General features: G+C 32.6%; 1 protein-coding gene across 2 annotated transcripts in view; it reads right to left on the reverse strand.

Annotated features, from left to right (window-relative positions):
* zrsr2 (zinc finger (CCCH type), RNA-binding motif and serine/arginine rich 2) overlaps window positions 1-18,148 on the reverse strand; it is a 49,267-nt gene that overhangs the window by 16,793 nt on the left and 14,326 nt on the right. For both annotated transcript variants that reach the window (XM_028799833.2, XM_028799832.2), the window contains exons 2-8: window positions 14,970-15,049; window positions 12,694-12,760; window positions 11,614-11,722; window positions 9,362-9,448; window positions 7,532-7,570; window positions 6,107-6,222; window positions 4,878-5,091 (exon numbers count right to left, since the gene is read on the reverse strand). In XM_028799833.2, the coding sequence (XP_028655666.1) occupies window positions 4,878-5,091; window positions 6,107-6,222; window positions 7,532-7,570; window positions 9,362-9,448; window positions 11,614-11,722; window positions 12,694-12,760; window positions 14,970-15,049 (712 nt within the window). The remainder of the gene's footprint in view (window positions 1-4,877; window positions 5,092-6,106; window positions 6,223-7,531; window positions 7,571-9,361; window positions 9,449-11,613; window positions 11,723-12,693; window positions 12,761-14,969; window positions 15,050-18,148) is intronic.

Below are 18,148 nucleotides of genomic sequence, written 5' to 3' on the forward strand. Positions count from 1 at the left end.
GGAAAAAGAGAGTGCAGGCAGGGTGGAATGGGTGGAGAAGAGTGTAAGGAATGATTTGTGACAGAAGGATACAAACAAGAGTGAAAGGGAAGGTCTACAGGACGGTAGTGAGACCAGTTATGTTATATGGGTTGGAGACGGTGGCACTGACCAGAAAGCAGGAGACAGAACTGGAGGTAACAGAGTTAAAGATTCTAAGATTTGCATTGGGTGTGACAAGGATGGACAGGATTAGAAATGAGTACATTAGAGGGTCAGCTCAAGTTGGATGGTTGGGAAACAAAGTCAGAGAGGCAAGACTGCATTGGTTTGGACATGTGCAGAGGAGAGATGCTGAGTATATTGGGAGAAGGATGCTAAGGATAGAGCTACCAGGCAAAAGAAAAAGAGGAAGACCTAAGAGAAGGTTTTTGGATGTGGTGAGAGAGGACATGCAGGTGATGGGTGTAACAGAACAAGATGCAGAGGACAGAAAGATATGGAAGAAGATGATCCACTGTGGCAACCCCTAATGGGAGCAGCCGAAAGAAGAAGACGACACACACACACACACACACACACACACACATACATACATACATACAAACAAACAAACAATCAGGTCCATAAATATTATTTTCTAATTTTGGTTCTGTACATTACCACAATGAATTTTAAATGAAACAACTCAGATGCAGTTGAAGTGCAGACTTTCAGCTTTAATTCAGTGGGGTGAACAAAACGATTACATAAAAATGTGAGGCAAATAAAGCATTTTTTTAACACAATCCCTTCATTTCAGGGGCTCAAAAGTAATTGGACAATTGACTCAAAGGCTATTTCATGGGCAGGTGTGGGCAAGTCCGTCGTTATGTCATTATCAATTAAGCAGATAAAAGGCCTGGAGTTGATATGAGGTGTGGTGCTTGTTGTGAACAGACAACATGCGGTCAAAGGAGCTCTCCATGCAGGTGAAAGAAGCTATCCTTAAGCTGCGAAAACAGAAAAAAACCCATCCGAGAAATTGCTACAATATTACGAGTAGCAAAATCTACAGTTTGGTACATCCTAAGAAAGAAAGCAAGCACTGGTGAACTCAGCAATGCAAAAAGACCTGGACACCCACAGAAGACAACAGTGGTGGATGATCGCAGAATCATTTGCATGGTGAAGAGAAACCCCTTCACAACAGCCAACCAAGTGAACAACACTCTCCAGTGGGTAAGCGTATCAATATCCAAGTCTACCATAAAGAGTAAAAGTAAAAAATGAAAGTAAATACAGAGGGTGCACTGCAAGGTGCAAGCCACTCATAAGCCTCAAGAATAGAAAGGCTAAATTGGACTTTGCTAAAGAACACCTAAAAAAGCCAGCACAGTTCTGGAAAAACATTCTTTGGACAGATGAAACCAAGATCAACCTCTACAAGAATGATGGCAAGAAAAAAGTATGGAGAAGTCATGGAACAACTCATTATCCAAAGTATACCACATCATCTGTAAAACACAGTGGAGGCAGTGTGATGGCCTGGGCGTGCATGGCTGCCAGTGGCACTGGGACACTAGTGTTTATTGATGATGTAACACAGGACAGAAGCAGCCGAATGAATTCTGAGGTGTTCAGAGACATACTGTCTGCTCAAATCCAGCTAAATGCAGTCAAATTGATTGGGCGGCGTTTCATGATACAGATGGACAATGACCCAAAACATACAGCCAAAGCAACCCAGGAGTTTATTAAAGCAAAGAAGTGGAAAATTCTTGAATGGCCAAGTCAGTCACCTGATCTTAACCCAATTGAGCATGAATTTCACTTGTTGAAGACTAAACTTCAGACAGAAAGTCCCACAAACAAACAGCAACTGAAAGCCGCTGCATTAAAGGCCTGGCAGAGCATTAAAAAGGAGGAAACCCAGCATCTGGTAATGTCCAGGAGTTCAAGACTTCAAGAAATCGTTTTGTTCACCCCACTGAATTAAAGCTGAAAGTCTGAACTTCAACTGCATCTGAATTGTTTCATTTAAAATTCATTGTGGTAATGTACAGAACCAACATTAGAAAAAAGTTGTCTCTGTCCAAATATTTATGGACCTAACCTTTATGTAGGGTAGGACCTTTATGTATGTATGTGTATATATATTATATATATATGTATGTGTATATATATATATATATATATATATATATATATATATATATATATATATATATACACACACATACACAGTATATTTTTGTACTTCAAAGTTTTATTTCTCAGTATTTTTATTTCTTCCAATAACTTACCACCATTTAAAACATTCTCTCTTACCAGAAGATGTGCAATTGGACTGAGTTATGCTTGAGATGTGTCAGCAAGTTTCTTCTCAATTGCCATTTAACCTCCTAACTTCCTTTTGCAATACTTTGTGTATTTTAACAGATATATTCCACATTCACTTTACTGTTTCACATTTGTATTCATTGCTTATGTTCATCTTTCATTAACGTCCAAAAGAATTTTGAAATGAAATTTGTTTGAACATAGTTGTTTGCTTATACCACATTATATTAAGTCTTAATTTCTTGCTTATAAAGGACTTAAGAAATTTGTTATACTATAATGTGTACTTTGATTTTTTTTAAGTCATCCACATAATAACAATACTTGCTTTTTTCCCGCAACTTCACATAAATGTTTGCCTACTATAAGTGAAAATTCAACAAACTCAGTTTGAGATTACCTTTGGTCGATATAGTTCAGTGATCCTTGATGTGAACAGCATGTTAATGTTTAACATAGTCCAAGTGAAAAGTATTGCTTCTCCCAGTTTTTAGAAAAATGTACAAAGTTTTGTTTTTGTAGAAAGCAATAAACAATAAACAAGTGTAAGTGACAAAAAGACCATAAAGACAGGGACCCAAATTCTGTCAAAATTGTGTTAAACAGGGTCAAGGGTCCACTCTTTGCTTTTTTTTTCTTTTTTAGTATTATTTCAATGCACTGATCTCACCTGATCACTGTGCATAATAAAGAATCTGTTTAAAATACAAAATTACTCTTCTGCCATTAAACAGGAAGAGGGTATACCAGCTTTTTGAAACTTCATCACTTCTGATCATCAGTAGATATATTTTTTAATATGATGACCATGTTTACTCCATTCACTTTTGGTCAGATCATGTTTTTGATAAACTAAATAATGAAAACAAGCAGCCCTCCAGGGACAAGTCTGCCTACCCCGATATATGATTATTATGTATTCACAGACTGTCCTGTCTATTCTAATTGCATTGTTTTATTCTGTTTTAGAAAGTTAATGTACTCACAAGAGCAAAATATAATATGCACATATTCGTCTTTGGGTGTGCTACATCATATGGTAGACTCCACTTGAGCTGAACATCACATCAAAAGCCTTGTTTGTACTGTGTTACTCTAGCATTTTAATACTGTGTTTAATGCTGTGTACATCCACAACTGGAGTAAAGAGACATTACTGAAATATGATATGTTACCAAAGTGCTATATATATGTAGCGGATTCACTAAACTGGTGTATATTTGTGTAAATACATTAACTTGAGAGACTACAGGAAGCAAGATAAGGGTTTTTGCCACATGGACTACTCTGTATATTACCAACAGCACAACGACCAAATGTAGGTGTGTCTGCTTTTCTTGCAAAATGTTGACTATCAGAGTTAGTCCAGATTGCCCATTTACTTAGTTCTTTTATCTGAGGAAAGATGAGGCTGATGTAGATTTAACACTCAGTCAACATATTATGCTCATAACATTATTTTTACTTTCTCCTTACATAAAGTTTTATGTTTATTTATAAATGTTTAAACAGCCTGAATAATACTAGTATAATTACTTTACTAAATGCTGTATATGTCATTGTATCATTCACCATCATACAGTGAGAAAAAAAACCCCAAAACATACTCACGGCCAAACACCATAGAGCAAACCACAGCTGCATTCTTGTAGTTACAATAGTATAGTTATAATCAATAACAAAAAAAACTACAAAACTATTACCAAGGTACATGAAGCCAAGCAGTCTAATGTCGACCCCCTCCACCTCTATTAATACCTTTGCAGAAGGAAAAAGTGCATCTTGTACATAATGTGTACATAAGGACCACATGTTAGTTGGCAGTAACCCAAAAGGTACATAGAAAGATGAAGTTTTCAATTTGGATGACACAAAATAAGCACAAATATTGTCACTTTTATTGATACTCAGTTTGGTTCTATTTATTTAGCAGGACTACTTTTCACCATGCAGCTGTAAATTAACTTTTGTTATGCTCTCTGCACACTAGCAGGGAAAAATGTTTCTTGTGTTGAACCACCTCCCTTGCATTCACTGATCAGGAGTCCTGTCTTCAGTTCAAAACCTCAATCCCACATATGTACGCCTCACATCTGTGGACTACTGCAGAAATATATTAATATATATTTTTTTTTTTTAACTATTTTAGCAAAAAATGCATTTGTTTCACACAATGTGAGCATATAATGAAATATGGATAATGAAATAGCATTTATGTGTTACAATTAATTTGAGACTTTTTTATGGATGTTTTAATATGGTTTGCTATTATTCAGTATTGGCCCAGGCTGGTCCCCACTGACAACTGTATTATATACTTTGTGATCTCCATTATGAGATGAAAAACCTTTTCTCCACCATCATAACAAGCAAAATGTGTAATTAATAAGTAATAAAAAAAATATCATTTTTGGGAAGAGCATTCTTGCAAGGGAAGGTCATTAATGCATAATCAATGTCCTACAAAAAAAGCACAATATACTAGAGCTCTAAAACAGTTCTCCAAAATGCTTATGCCATATATCTATGATTAACTTGTTTGATGGTGTTTAAAAAAAAAAAAAAAACACCTTTACCTTGAACTGCACAACCTTTCCCACACTCTGAAATTCAGGAAGTACATCTTCATAAAAATCCAGAAACTGTTGATGGATCTCCTCATCACTGTACTCCAAGCTGGCATCAGTATCATAGTCATCTCTCTTAATTTGTTCCATCCCAAACGTTAAAAACATACTTCTTATCATGAGCGTTTGACTCGCACTTGGGTGAGGATGCTTACGAGAGCACCTATGAAACAACAAACACCACAGAAGTAGAGTACTTATGTTAATAAATTCAAAAGGGGAAAAAAAAAACACTAGTACAGTTCATTAATAAATTATACATCATAGTACAAGTGAACATAAAATGTAGATTTTTTTTTTAGGTATATTAAGATAAAACTTACAATGGACTGAAAAATGAATGTATATATATATATATATATATATATATATATATATATACACTGTGTATATATATATATATATATATATATATATATATATATATATATATATATATATATATACACTGTATATATATATATATATATATATATACTGTATATATATATATATATATATATATATATATATATATATATATATATATATATATATATATATATATATACACTGTATATATATATATATATATATATATATATATATATATATATATACACTGTATACATATATATATATATATATATATACACTGTATATATATATATATATACACTGTATATATATATATATATATATATATATATATATATATATATATACACTGTATATATATACACTGTATATATATATATATATATATATATATATATATATATATATACACACACTGTATATATATACACTGTATATATATATATATATATATATATATATATATATATATATATATATATATATATATATATATATATATATATATATATATATATATAGTATACATGTTAACAGGGCTTCCTTAGGGTGTTGTCCACAATCTAAGCAACACCATAAGCACAAGTACAAGATTCTACTTTGACACTATTTACACAGATATAGATTTGGAAACATATGCTCTATTAGTATTGTAAAAGCACAGACAAAAAAAATCAAACATTTCTCTGCAAATTTGCAGCATTTCATTACTAACAGGAAAACAACAAATATACAGTAATGGATAATTAAATGATATCCATCGTGTCATCTGCTTTGGTTAACAGCAAATGCACTAACTAAGCCATGGCACTTTGCTATACCTGTCTCCAAATCTGCATGCTCCTGTTTTTAGGAAGAAGGGACAGTTAGCTCGGTCCTTCTCTGTGCCGTAGTCAGCTGAAGCTTCTGGGTTGTGCCAAGTACCACCATTCTCTAGCTGTTAAAACATTTTAAATAAAATTACATAGACAATCTTAGAATTTAAAGTATTTTCAGAAACTATCATTTTTGGGAAGAGCATTCTTGCAAGGGAAGGTCATAATCAATGTCCTACAAAAAAGCACAATATACTAGAGCTCTAAAACAGTTCTCCAAAACTGTTGCACGGTGGGTTAATGTAATTCTCAATATTCTTCCACTGCCTTCTGTGCAGCACAACTGTTATCCTATTATCCATACCAATTTTTCATGCCACTCTGAAAAAACTGATTAAAATGTATTTACTAAAATCACAATTTAGTTGTACGAATGCAAGCATAAAAAGCTACCCAGTCAGATATTTAATATTTACTGTACTTTGTGAACACAATGTCCAATAACATCCTGCAAAGCACCCTCAATAGTTACAATATTTTAAATCTTCTGTTGGTCTCATTAAAGAGCTTCTTAATAGAAATCATACCACTGTCTAGTGCTGTAAGTCAACAGATACTCAGTTCTGTTGGCCAAGTATCTGTCACCATAGTGAAAGAGAGAATAGGCAATTGGCGCAAAACAAAATAATTGCTTAACTGTCAGAAAAATCACAATATGGTTGTTGTAAATACAACGAGTTTAACTAAACATCGCAGTTATTCAAATGCAAAGAACATTTTATGTTCCTTCTTTGTTTTTCTAGCGTTTTACATAAACAGATGCAGAGAGATGATGCTTTAAGACCCTAGTAATAAATACATCCAACCTATATGGCAGCTGGTATTCCCTAGAAGAAAACACTGGATAATGTGCTAGTTGAGCTGCAGGGCAGGCACATTAATCAATGATATGTGCTCTTCAAATGTGTAAATGGGTTAGGAATAGAGAGGAGTTCGACTTTTGTCTAATCAATTTCTTGACACTGTCCATAAGCAGCAAATTAAACTAGGTATCTATTCTTCTTGCATATCTTGTATATTGGGGGGTGGCACTCCTGATAATATTTTAATGCACATGAATATGAATGTATGCAAAACAAGTAGAAAAGTAGAGTGTGCTGAAACTCACATTATTACATTAGGTCAAAAAAAAAAAAAAAACTCCTGCACCATTCTTCCTCTTTTACATTAAAGCAAATTAAACACACAAGGATTGTGAAGTTCGTGATCTTACTGCTTTATATGTACTAGAAGAAAATATTCTTTTAGACTTCTTTATGACAGAAACATACTTACTGACATTACCACTTATTTCACAGCACTCACACACACACACACCCTGTTATCAATCATAGCATTATCAAAATTTTGTATAATTTGATAAATACATACCGGTCTCTCGGCTTGGTCCAGCATTTTCTGCACTGCTTCCTAGAAACAGTGCAAACACATGACTTGTGAAAAGAGTGTAGGAGCCAGCAGATATCTGATATTAATTGTTAAGTTAATTGTTAAGCTTTGTATAAAGTATACTAATGGCACCACTTTAAAAAAAATCAATTTTGTTTCTTCAGTGCTGCCGTCTTAATTTTATTTCTGAATATAGAATGCTCCCTCATCTAGCCAGCTTTAGACTGAAATTCTAGCAGGCTCAAGACTTTACAAGTTCAATACCTACATAGCTGTCAAAAATAATCGTTATTTTCACATGTTCACTCTGTACAGCTAAAAAAGTGAAAGTATACAAATGAACTGTACATTAACAGCCAAAATAAAAAACAAAATCCATATAATCAAAATAATCAATATTTTAGTATTATTTCAGTAATGTTCCTCAATCAGAGTAACATAACTTGACTCCCAAAAGCTTCATTCAAAACTGAACTTTCTGACCTAACTAAACGATTTGCCAGTTCCTTATTCTCAAGGACAATGGTTATGCTTTATATGGCGACTACTACGCTAATGCTAAAGATCTAAAAGATAAAACAAAAATGACAACTTCAAATATATAATATATAGTGCAAATATTCCATTAGAAGTAACGTTGTCTGCTTCGTAAATCACTTTGTAATAGTGACAATTACACAAAAAGAAGTAAAACATACTGGTGAAATGTCTTTGATTTAAATAAAGTATTGTGTATTAACAATTATTGCTGACCTCCTAATGACGTAAATGATAAACAAATATTAACAATCACATCCTCACCCCACCCCAAATTAAGAACAAATTATCAAGTCAAGCATTTTAGTATAGTAGTAGTTTTGGAACCTTTAAATGTCAACTTAATGATACTAAGCAAAACTCAGGCAAATTGGGATTAACAAGTAGCTATATAAACATAGGACTAAATGATCGGTTCTTTTCAATGCTGTATTGATGCTATTTTACTTTAACAGTAATTGATTCATTTGATTTAACAGTTTGTATAATGGCCTGAGATGGCCCCAGTGTCTAATATATTATGGTATTGATCCTACTAATCAACTTTGACCAGTTTAATGTTCACCCACATGTCAAAGGCTTTTCCTGTGGTTTATCAGAAGAATTTTTCTTATTTTACTGAACAGTCAGAGGAAGCATGACATATGCAAAAAGGCTTAAAATGTACAAAGATTCTAAACAATAAATCCTTGCGTTAGTAATTCTCTGAAGGGAGAGACAAACAGATATGGCAAAATAGTGTGCAAATGAATGGCTGAAAGTTGGGAAATGACCTTGTTTTTTGCCTGCTTTGGTAGTATTATCAGAAAAACAATCTCAAAATTCATTTTATCAAGGTGACTAACTTGTTTAATTTCATTTCAAAATTATTACCTGATTGATCTTTGTAAAAAGAAATATACAGTATATAGAATATAGAGTAGATTTTGTTAACACTACATCTTATTTAATCCAGTTTGATAGACATGAAAAAAGATACATTGTCATCGTGCAGAAACAGTCCACCAGCAGTATTTTTGTGTATCTCTTGGTTAAGGAATATCAAGAAGGATGTACTAAACAGAAGATTCTACCGTATTTAATGTTTCTTCCAAAAAATAAATATTTTTGTCTAACTTTTCACCAAAACAAACTGGCAATATCAACACAAACACATTACTTTTGCATAACTGCTTATATTTTATAGACAGCTCACTTAATCAGTAACACAGTTGACAAATTGCTAAAGAAACAGGATATAATGAGCCTTAGTTATCCTCCTAAGGCAGGAATCACCTCTCGCTCTTTCTTCTCCTGCTCTTTGAGCTCTTTGGCTTCGTCTTCTCTCTTTTTCTCTGCTTCCCACTCTTCTTTAATTCTTCTCTGAAGAAAACAAAAGAAGAAAAAGAAACCATACTAAGAAATGTGCTTCAATGTACAATTTGTGAGGGTAAATAATGGTGTACAACAATTTATAGACTGTGTTAAGTTTTCTAAGCAATTAATAAATATTATATACTGTACTGATAAATATTTAAAAAGCTCACAAATTATACGCTGAAATATTTTTTTTATTTTTTATAAATAAAGTTTAAAATAAATGCTGTTCAAGATCAATTGATTTAACAATGGAAAAGTACTATATTGTTTTTTGGTGATCAGGAAAATAAAGGTTGTTAACCTGTTTATATAGGTGTTAATAAGTCAACAGGGCCAAAAACTGCACCTTCAGGTCTCCCTGAAATAGAACATCTCTACATATAAATTTGGATTCATACATACAGCTAAAATAAATTTAATACATTACTTGGGGGCTCTGCCCCCTGCTTGCCAACCCCTGGGCGGGTGCTACACGCTAGTCACCTCGCGGACCTGCCGCTTGCGTATGGGGAAGCAGATGTACAATTTAAACAGACTGTTATTTTCATGGGAATTGTTACATATGCATAACAGAACTAACTATTTTACATTACAGCGAGTAAGTAACCATAGTAAAAAATAGTAAAATGTAATAAATTGAAAGAAAATTATGTTTCACGTTGCGTTAGAGGTATTCGTTGTGTTATACATTTTCATTCTGTTTGGCTTTGAAATTAACACGCAAATACTTTTTAAACTTACACTTTACTGTAAAACTTCAGTAAAAACAATTTTTTTATCAACTTTCTGTCAATATCACATTGAATTTTGATTCCGCGTTTGGACTTACATCGTGACAACGCAACGTTCTCATGTGTGAATATAGTTTCTTTCTCTCTAAACTGACTTTTTTCGAATGTTTGTCCATGTAATTTGTTAATTGTCATAGCATAAGCTATTGTAATGGGAAACTATAAACGTTTTAATATGAATGCAATATCAAGATCTCCTTTGGTGTCTAATATTATCCTTGGAAGATGTACTACATTATCTTTATTGTTGCCTGTTAACATTTTACATGTCACTGCCGTGTAACCGATCGACAATTTTCGTGTTAATTCGTTTGACTTCATCGTTTCTCGGTGCTAGGACTGCCCGTGCACTCATTTCTTCTGTTAACACTTCAGGATGAAATTCTTCAATAAGATTTGGACATAATAAGTCTTCTTTTACTGGGAACTTAAAGTAAGGAAAATGTAAAAATTTATAAGACACGAGAGCGCAGGAACTGTGTCTGACAAAAGCATTCAAATGAATGAGAGGCGAGAAGATCGTGGGCTTGTTTGAAAATGGTTGAGAGAAAATCTCAAGATTTTCTTTTATAACAGAGAGACATGAAACACAGTACCGTCCAATGCCACAACTCTTTATGGACATGTTTCAGAATGGACCAGTTTGTTACTCAATTTTCTTACATACTTATGTGCAGATTAAACAGACTGTCACTTCTAAACTAGCCCTATATACACACACATGTGATCTGTCTTGGTAAAAAAATGTTTCCAGGGTTAGTTACTGCCTTATCTCCAATGCTGCAAGTGTACAAACCAACTCCATTCAATGTTGAGTGGAGTCCTTAAAATGAATGGATTAATGGATGTTCACGTTCCACAAAAATACTCTCAACCAATTATTCTTTCTGAAAAATAATGTGGTTGAACTGTTGGTGCTCCATGACTCTGAAAATATGGATTTAAAATATCTCTAAATTAAACTAAAACTTTAAAAACTACTTAACACATGTCAATGCAAGGTACTTTGCTAAGTACATATTTTAGATACTCTGAATTTATTTCAAACTAACATATTAAGGGCATTTTTCTTGTGTACATATTTTAAACAGCAAGTCAAGATGGGGTTTTTCACAAATATAAAAATTCAGAAATAGAACAATAGTATCTCTTAAAAATATCATGAAAAACAAAACAAAATCTACACTGGAATATTTCACCAAATAGCTTTTGGTTGAGTGTTTAAAATACAAATTTCCAGGTAGTCATTTATATTCAGAGATCAAAGTACACACTTAACAAGAATTTATTTTTCATATAAATTTGCGAATACTTGATTCATTACAGCACTTGTATGTTTTAACCCAGAGAAATGTTTAACACTCAGCAGTATGTTACCTCTTCCTCTTCTTTTTTCCTTCTAGCTATTTCTTCTTTTTCCTTTTTACGCTGAAATTCATCTTGAGCAACCTTTTCCCGCTCCAACCACTCATGATGTAGTTGTTGCCTAAGATATACAATGACACAAAAAAAGCTATATTTTCTGTTAGGCTCAGAGCCTTTTCATAATTTGATATATTTTTAAGGGATACTTCATGAACAACAATATAAATTAAGTTAAAACACTTAACATGTAACCACCCTCTTTATAAAAACAAGACACATACAATTAGGTCCATAAATATTTGGACAGAGATAACTTTTTTCTAATTTTGGCTCTGTACATTACCACAATGAATTTTAATTCATAATTCATAAACTTTTATTTAATGAATGTCCAAATATTTATGGACCTAACTGTATACTAACACAATATACTTGGGCCCTTCTAAGGTTATAAACATTTCAGAATTTTTCTTGGCATTTTTTTTACACATTATGCTTTTAACATTCTTTTATCAGTTTTATAAGATAATTACTAACATACCATAATTCAAATTACAAAATTGCAGTTCTGAGCAAAAAAATCTAAAAACAAACCTAAATGTTAAACCACTATAGTTATTAATAAATAAATAACTACTTTACTTCCTGCACATTTTCCATTTTCAGACTATCATCAAATATAACACTTACTTAAATATTATACTGCAATGTAAATTATGTTTTACTACTATCACTGATTGCACCCTAGATTATACTAAATGCTCACAAGAGCTAGGTACTTAATGTGTAATTGCATGTCTATGACTTTGAAAACGTTTTCCTTAATGAGAACAGCAATATTACCAGGTAGCTAATCTTATTATGCAGTTAAAAAACTGTCTAGAAAGAATACACAATATGTAATTAAAATGTGTGTAAATTTGAAGCATCAGGCTGTTATACCCATATTTTTGGCTGTGTTCTGACAATATAAATTTAGTATTGTTTTTTCACAATTTTCCAAAGTCATTTATTTCACACTTTATCAGGCCTATATGCTAGAAACCTTGTAACTTATTGATGACCTTTTGTATTTACTACAAATCAACAGACCTTTCTTCTTCAGCTTTTCGTTCTTCCCCTGATTCATCGTCTAGCACACTGTCCTCTTCTAGCAATTCTGAAAATAAATGCATTTTATTTAATTTAATTGATTTTTAATTTTTTTAATTTCTAATAACACATTCTTGCTTGTTTAATCAGTAATGAAAGTCTAAATGACTGTAAACACCTACATCGTTAAATTGATACTGAAAGAGTACTATGAGAAGCTTTTATCTATTTTTACTTTTGTTTAAACCTAATAACAGACAATATGAATTCAGACCAGAAGACATTACGGTGTAATAATTAGTACTTAGTGATGAGTCAAAGATATGCATGAAATTGAAACTGCAGTGGAAATTCAGAGCTTTGCAAAAATATTTTGGAAAAGCATGGTGTTTCGTCACCAGCAAAATTTGTGCTATTTACACAAGAAGATAGTGTTTAGTTTCATATATAAGCACCTTTTCTCTATGTATGTTTTCAACTCGGTTCCAACCTTTTCACCCCTATTTCATGAGAAAATGATTTCTTGTGTGTGTGCTCAACTGGATCAACTCATTGTAAACGTGCATATTAGGTAAACTGGATGTGTGACTATGAATGTTTGCATGAATTTAGCCAGCAACAGATTTACACTCTGGCCACCATTTCTGTTGCTCCTAGGATAGGCACAGGCTTCATACAGCTCTGTAACGGAGAAATGGGTTTGGTAAATAGTTGAACGCATTAATTCAACTTAATAAAGTCATTTTAATAGTGAACTTAGTTATTGTTAAAACATATTCTTACAAAAAGTAGTTTGTATTTGCTGAAATGTGACATAGTTAAGCAAACTTCCACAATGAAATTAATAATTTAGCAAACATTTTCTTTCCACTGGTGCATATCCTTAGTTGGTGTTACCAGTTCTGCAGAAAACTATTTTTTTAATTAGTAAATAGAGTTTTAACAATACTGAAATTCCCAACTTTTGATACAATAATTTGAAAGTGTCCATATTCAATACCATTTTTGATACCACAGACAGAGAGGTGAGGGCTACACAGAAAATCAAAATTTATTATTGCCAAAAATACATATAAAGATGATCAGATTCCTCATGAGGGAGAGCACTTGTTCAAACACCACAGAGATTCTCAAATATTCGAAAGTCAATACATTAAAAAAATAAAGAAATGTAGTAAAGAAGTTCAGACTTCTGTGAATACTAAGAATAGTTTAAAAATTACATTAATGAATGCAGTATTGTTATAGAGATAGAGGCGTTTGAACAAGTGATCTAATACTGTCACAGTTAGTAAGATTCAGGTATTTCAATCTTCTGTAAACATTACATTGCAACCCTCTCAAGGACGTCAAAATTCTGCTCAATACCCTAATGCTCGACACCAACCTCAGTAAGCATTTAGGAGTGAAGGACAAAATATAGAAAGTTGATGAATACATTTATTTTAATGGTTTTCTTTTAAATGTTCTTGTACAGAGTTCTTGGGTCTCAAGAAACAAATTATTGTTATAATTTTTTAATCACATTTACATATTTCTTTGTTGTTGACAACTAATTAGAGAATTTAATTTATTGCTAATACAATACTGTATCTGCACCAATTTGGTTGAAGATAAAACTGAATATTTTCTGAAAAGCAGAACTTCAACACCCTTTTAATAAATTTCACTGTCAGCTTACAAAGAAAGAGCACCTCAACAAAATGGCGGTAACACATAATACACAAGTAAACCAAGAATGCAGACTCCAGTACCAAAAAGCAGAAGAGGCTGCAAATGTATTTCACCTACAGAGCCGTAACGTGGCGCCACTAAATTAAAAGGTACTAAATTCCCTGCAGTGGCGAGTGGTATGCATGTGTCTGAACTCACTGTCTAAGGAACAATCAAAGCAGGAAAATCCACCCAATATGGATAGGATAAATACTACAAAAAAACATGTACGGATACCATTTCAAAATATTAGAATACATACTTATCAATAAATCAGTATTTTTGACAACTATATGAGTGAATCAATAAATTAACCTTCTAGTCTATTCTTACATTTTACCTATTACATATTATTAGAGCAAAAAGTATGCAATGATGCTGTTCATGATGGAAACAAAATAACGGTAAAGAAAACAGCATACACTACAAGTATGATGAAAAGCCATGTTTTCTACTTCTGTATAAAAATTCCAGAACTAAATCATTTTTTCCATGATCCTTGAAAATTAGTTTCTAAAGGCCTTATTTAAATTAGTGAGGTTTAAGAATATTAATTATACTACCTGAATCTCTTAATCTTGCAAGTGTCTGGCGCTTTTTTTTTCTTCTCTCTTTCTTCAATGCAGCCCTAAGCTGCTTATGGCTAAATACAGAAAAATATTGTATGAATGAGATTATTATTGTCACTTGTGCAGAGTACAATAAAATTCTTACTTGATTTGAGTATGTGTTATTACCAAATGCATACAACATATACTGAAGGGTAATTAACAATAAAAGTTACATAATTCACCAAGAGTTAAGAACTAAAAATAAGCCCCCCCACCAACCAACCATCATACACCCAAATTACAAGGCACACAAGAAGCAGCTTGAATTTCCAACACTAAGAATGACTACATGTATGCAATTATTTCCTTGTTTAATATAACATAGATTGGTAAATGGTTTCTCAAGAGCATTAAGGGCAGTTGTCCAATTATTGCAATTTATGCCAGTATATCTCACAAAAAGAAAACTCCTTCACACACAAAATATCAGAATTACTTATTTAGGATACATTAATTATTAAAATCTATCAACCAACTAAATATTAAATCACTTATTTTCTTTATTGTATATAGTGCCATTACAAACAAAACATTACATTGTACAGTACAACAAAAACAAGAGTACAATTTAGGACAATAAAATAAAGATCCCTCCGTCTGTACACCATGAACTTAAGCAGCCAAACTATCAAGGTTGCACAAGTAAGCATTGATAAATCAAAAGGAGTAGGTATTATCATGAGCTAACAATGCAGCAGAATCAGAACCAGTAAAGGTGGCTGAACTGTCAGCATTTCAAAAGATCCGTTTCCAGGAGATCTTTATAAATTGCTTACCAAAAACAAATCTGTACTCCAACTAAGACTGCTTTTAAAAGAACATATGATGGTAAGTATAACATACACTTGGGGGTCCAGATTAATGACAGATTGGACTGGTCTCAGAACACAGAGGAACTATTTAAGAAAAGCAGGACAGACTCTTCTTCCTTAGGTGACTGCATTCCTTTAATGTGGGAAGTGACATCCTTCATATCTTCTAAAACTCTGTGATGGCCAGTTTGATTTTTCTAAGCTTTGGTGGACTGGGCTGGTAGCATCACTTCAAGAGACACCCACTGAATCAACAAGCTAACTAAAAGGGCAAGCTCAGTTACAGAACACACTCCCTGGAGGTAGTAGCGAAGGACAGAATTAAAATTAAATTTAGTGCCATTATGAACAATGCTACACATTACGCCTGGGTAAAAATATTGATTACCTAATTAATCATTATTTTTCGTTTAAACAATTCAATATTGATTCTTAAAGTCTCAAGATCAATCTCGTGAATTTCTATCCTGCTCAATTACTATATGTAGATCTTTGCTTGTCTTTGTTTTACCAAAGGGAGTGTGAACGCAAAGCAGCCGACTTGAAGTAGCTCCATAGGGGTGTTTTCGATCACGATGGCCATTTGTTTTTTTTTTTTTATGTTCCATTCATTCAATGCCGCTGGCAACAGGAATCATTTCTAGATCCTCATTTTAAAATGCTTCCTTTTTGTTTAAGGACTGTGAGGACACATTTTCAAGACCGATTAACATGACTGCTACAAATGAGCAACTGAAGATATGTAAAACTTGTAGAATTATAGAAAGACACGAGTCTTCCTACTGCATCTTTAATTTCAAGTAATTGAAATGTTAGATAGGGGAATAAATTTCACTAACAGTTTAGTTGAAGGGTGTCTACATGAAAATTAGTAACACACAAACAGTTTATTGAATAACATTTATTATGTAAGAAGCAATATTTGATTATTTTATAACAATATTATTCACAAGATGATACAGGTGTTTTTATAAAGTAGATACTATTGCATTGTATTAAAACAAGGACCCCTTATTTAATATGTGTGGACTCTGGTGTGGCGATACATACAGTATGTTAGCCAAATTATGATGAATTTTGAATGAGTGCAGTGCTTCGAAAAAAATTCATTTATTTATAAGCATTAATATTTAGTTCCATATCTTCCAAACACTGATGTTAACCGTTCATTACTAATCAAGTATTTTTTTCTTAAATGTCACTCCATGCTTATGCATATGTTATGAAGTCACCATGTAGACACCCTTCAAAAAAAGTGTTACAGAAATTTGTCACATTATATAAATGTTCTCTATGCACGGTTAAGCAATTTCTAAAAAAAGCCACCACTTCAAATATATCAGTGTACATTAATTCAGTCAAGATAAAACTGATATTGAATCAGGACATTGTGAATCAGCATCAAATTGAGACAACAGTGCTGATACCCAGCCCTATAGCACATCCTCTCTCTGACACACTAACACCGACTACTTTCAGTCAATCAATTATTCAGCAGAACTGTGTCAAGAAATGCTACTGGGGCTCCTTTATATCCACAGTAACATGCCTGCATAATGCATCACTGTGATTGTGACTGCCAAGTCGGAACTGTTCTTTGTTTTTAATGTTCTTGCTTTATAGTCTTTCTGGTGTTTGTTCAGATCAAAGTGTGTATGTATATTTATTTATTTACTAACTTACTTACCCACCTAATTATGCATGTATTTATTTAAAGAGCTTATGTAAAAGGCCAAATTTCCCCTGAGTGCAACTAAAGTTCTATCTATCTAAAGTAATGACTTGCACTGTGCTATATTTAGCATACTATAATACCTAATCCTAAAAATATATGGCCCACAATCAAACTTTTTTAGAAAGTGTTATTACATATTTAAATATATACTTATTATGTGAGCTTGTATTGTTACCCTTTCAATTATTTCAAACACTTGCTGCTGCTATAGATAAAAATCATTTTATCATCTAGAAGCCATTCAGAGTCTGGCCCTACATCGTTAATTCTGCTTCTGAAGAAAGTTTTCGTTTTTTAATGACCCTCCTATGTCCACAGTAATCTTCCTGACTGACTAATTTCTATTGCCAGATTTTCTTTCTAGCTCCTATTGGCATTTGTAAGTGCAGCAAATTTGTCTGTACTTTTTTTTTTTTTAAACTTTAGTTTGACACTATGCTAATTGATACTGTGCATGCACTTTATGAACTTATTCACAGTGTGAAATAAATTTGAATGGCAGACATACTGACCTATTATATTTTCCACATAAAGATTTCTGCCGTGTAATAAAAGCAAATCAATTAAAGCTTAAACTATAATTA

The sequence above is a fragment of the Erpetoichthys calabaricus genome, chromosome 4 (assembly GCF_900747795.2).
Source record: "Erpetoichthys calabaricus chromosome 4, fErpCal1.3, whole genome shotgun sequence".
NCBI classification, from domain to species: Eukaryota; Metazoa; Chordata; class Cladistia; order Polypteriformes; family Polypteridae; genus Erpetoichthys; species Erpetoichthys calabaricus.